This window comes from Eimeria necatrix, genomic scaffold, assembly GCF_000499385.1.
Source record: "Eimeria necatrix Houghton genomic scaffold, Enh_scaff2667, whole genome shotgun sequence".
In the NCBI taxonomy this organism is placed as follows: Eukaryota; Apicomplexa; class Conoidasida; order Eucoccidiorida; family Eimeriidae; genus Eimeria; species Eimeria necatrix.
In genome coordinates this window covers 1-1,339 of record NW_013653224.1, presented here as the reverse complement: position 1 = coordinate 1,339, position 1,339 = coordinate 1, and the positions used below count along the sequence as shown (strand labels likewise).

Here is a 1,339-nt window from a genome sequence, read left to right as displayed (position 1 = left end):
GGTCTGTTTGCTTTCACTGCCCACGCTAGCTTTCGCAGGCGCTTCGCCTGGTGGGTCTGTGGCTTTTCATCGGCCAAACTACGGTCTTCCCTGTAATGAGATATCAGAACTGCCCTTGTGCAAGACATTAGACGCTCCTTCAAGGCACTCTGCCGCTTCACTCTTGGTGCCTCCGCCAGTTCCTGCAGTTGCTACATCTGAAGCAGATGCTGGTGGAGTGTCTCCAACAGTCGGCTAAAGAGTTGGCACTGGGTCAACGAGCTCATTCGCAGAAAAGCCGCTGGCACGATTGCCTGCTTGAACCGCTACATTTCTTCACGGCTCCCCTTGTTCTCCTTCGCGGTCGGCGCTATCCTCCGCATCTTGTTTGATCCCTGCGTCATATTGGACAAAAACTCGTGCACTGCGTGCTAGCTTTAGACGAGGCGCCAACGGAAACTTCAAAAGGCAGCAGTGCAAAGCAACAAAGCAACCGAAGCGTCAAGCAAGCTGAAGGATCACCATATATCTTCAGAGAAACTTTGCCTGTGCACGCCGCAGTAGCCGGCTTTTCTAGCACTGTAGAATAAAACTCTGTACGGCCCGTCGGCACTGCAGCACAAACAAATCAGGCCTCCGCGCCTGAAAACTCAGCAACGCACTTGAAAAAGCAACGTGTGCCGCTACACTGTGCACGCTCAGCGGATGGTCAAGTTGCGAACAAGACGTTGTGAAGTGGAAGACAACATCTCGAGCACGTCCTGCTCAAAGCTTCAGGTCCACTTACTTCCTGACCGTTGTGCGTGCTCCGAGACCGTGAGGCTCATCTCTTCCGTTACTGCCAACAAATCGCGTGTAAACTGCAATTTCATTACCACCCCACAACAACGCTTTGCCAATGGTCCCAACTGTAGCTAAACGCCCCATTGCCGCAGGAGGCCTCGAAGACTAACCCTCTCAGGAACCCGTATGCTAAACGGGTTTTCTGATATTAGCCTTCGCCAAGCTTGGTCTAAGGAGCTGTGATTTTTCATATCCTGCAGGGAAATCGCAGATACGCCAAACACAGCTGGAACTGATCCAGACGTTGATCTATAACCAGGCATTCATTTCTCCAAATTGCTGTTCGCCTCCCTACAGGCAAAAAGAGGGTGTGAGATGAGTAATAAACAAGGCACTTACTTTCTCCACTACCTCAATATGCAAGGTCACTGCACCAACGCCGGGTATATCACAGTCCGCCTTGACCGTAGCTGCAGGGACACCCAATATACGCAGGAGAGGGCAATAAAAGTTAACGCCAAGCATGCAAGCCACAGTTCAAGGAGCTCTCCTTGTGCGGAAATTCCGGAGTATACTT

At 51.5% G+C, this 1,339-nt stretch overlaps 1 protein-coding gene across 1 annotated transcript; it reads right to left on the bottom strand.

The window, feature by feature from the left end:
* Positions 1-315: 315 nt before the first annotated feature.
* ENH_00036340 (hypothetical protein) lies at positions 316-1,232 on the bottom strand (the record flags this gene model as incomplete). The annotated part of the gene is made up of 4 exons (XM_013580446.1): positions 316-374; positions 767-839; positions 933-1,016; positions 1,162-1,232. Coding segments are annotated over 4 exons (287 nt in total), but the record flags the coding sequence as incomplete, so codon positions are not given.
* Positions 1,233-1,339: the final 107 nt, after the last annotated feature.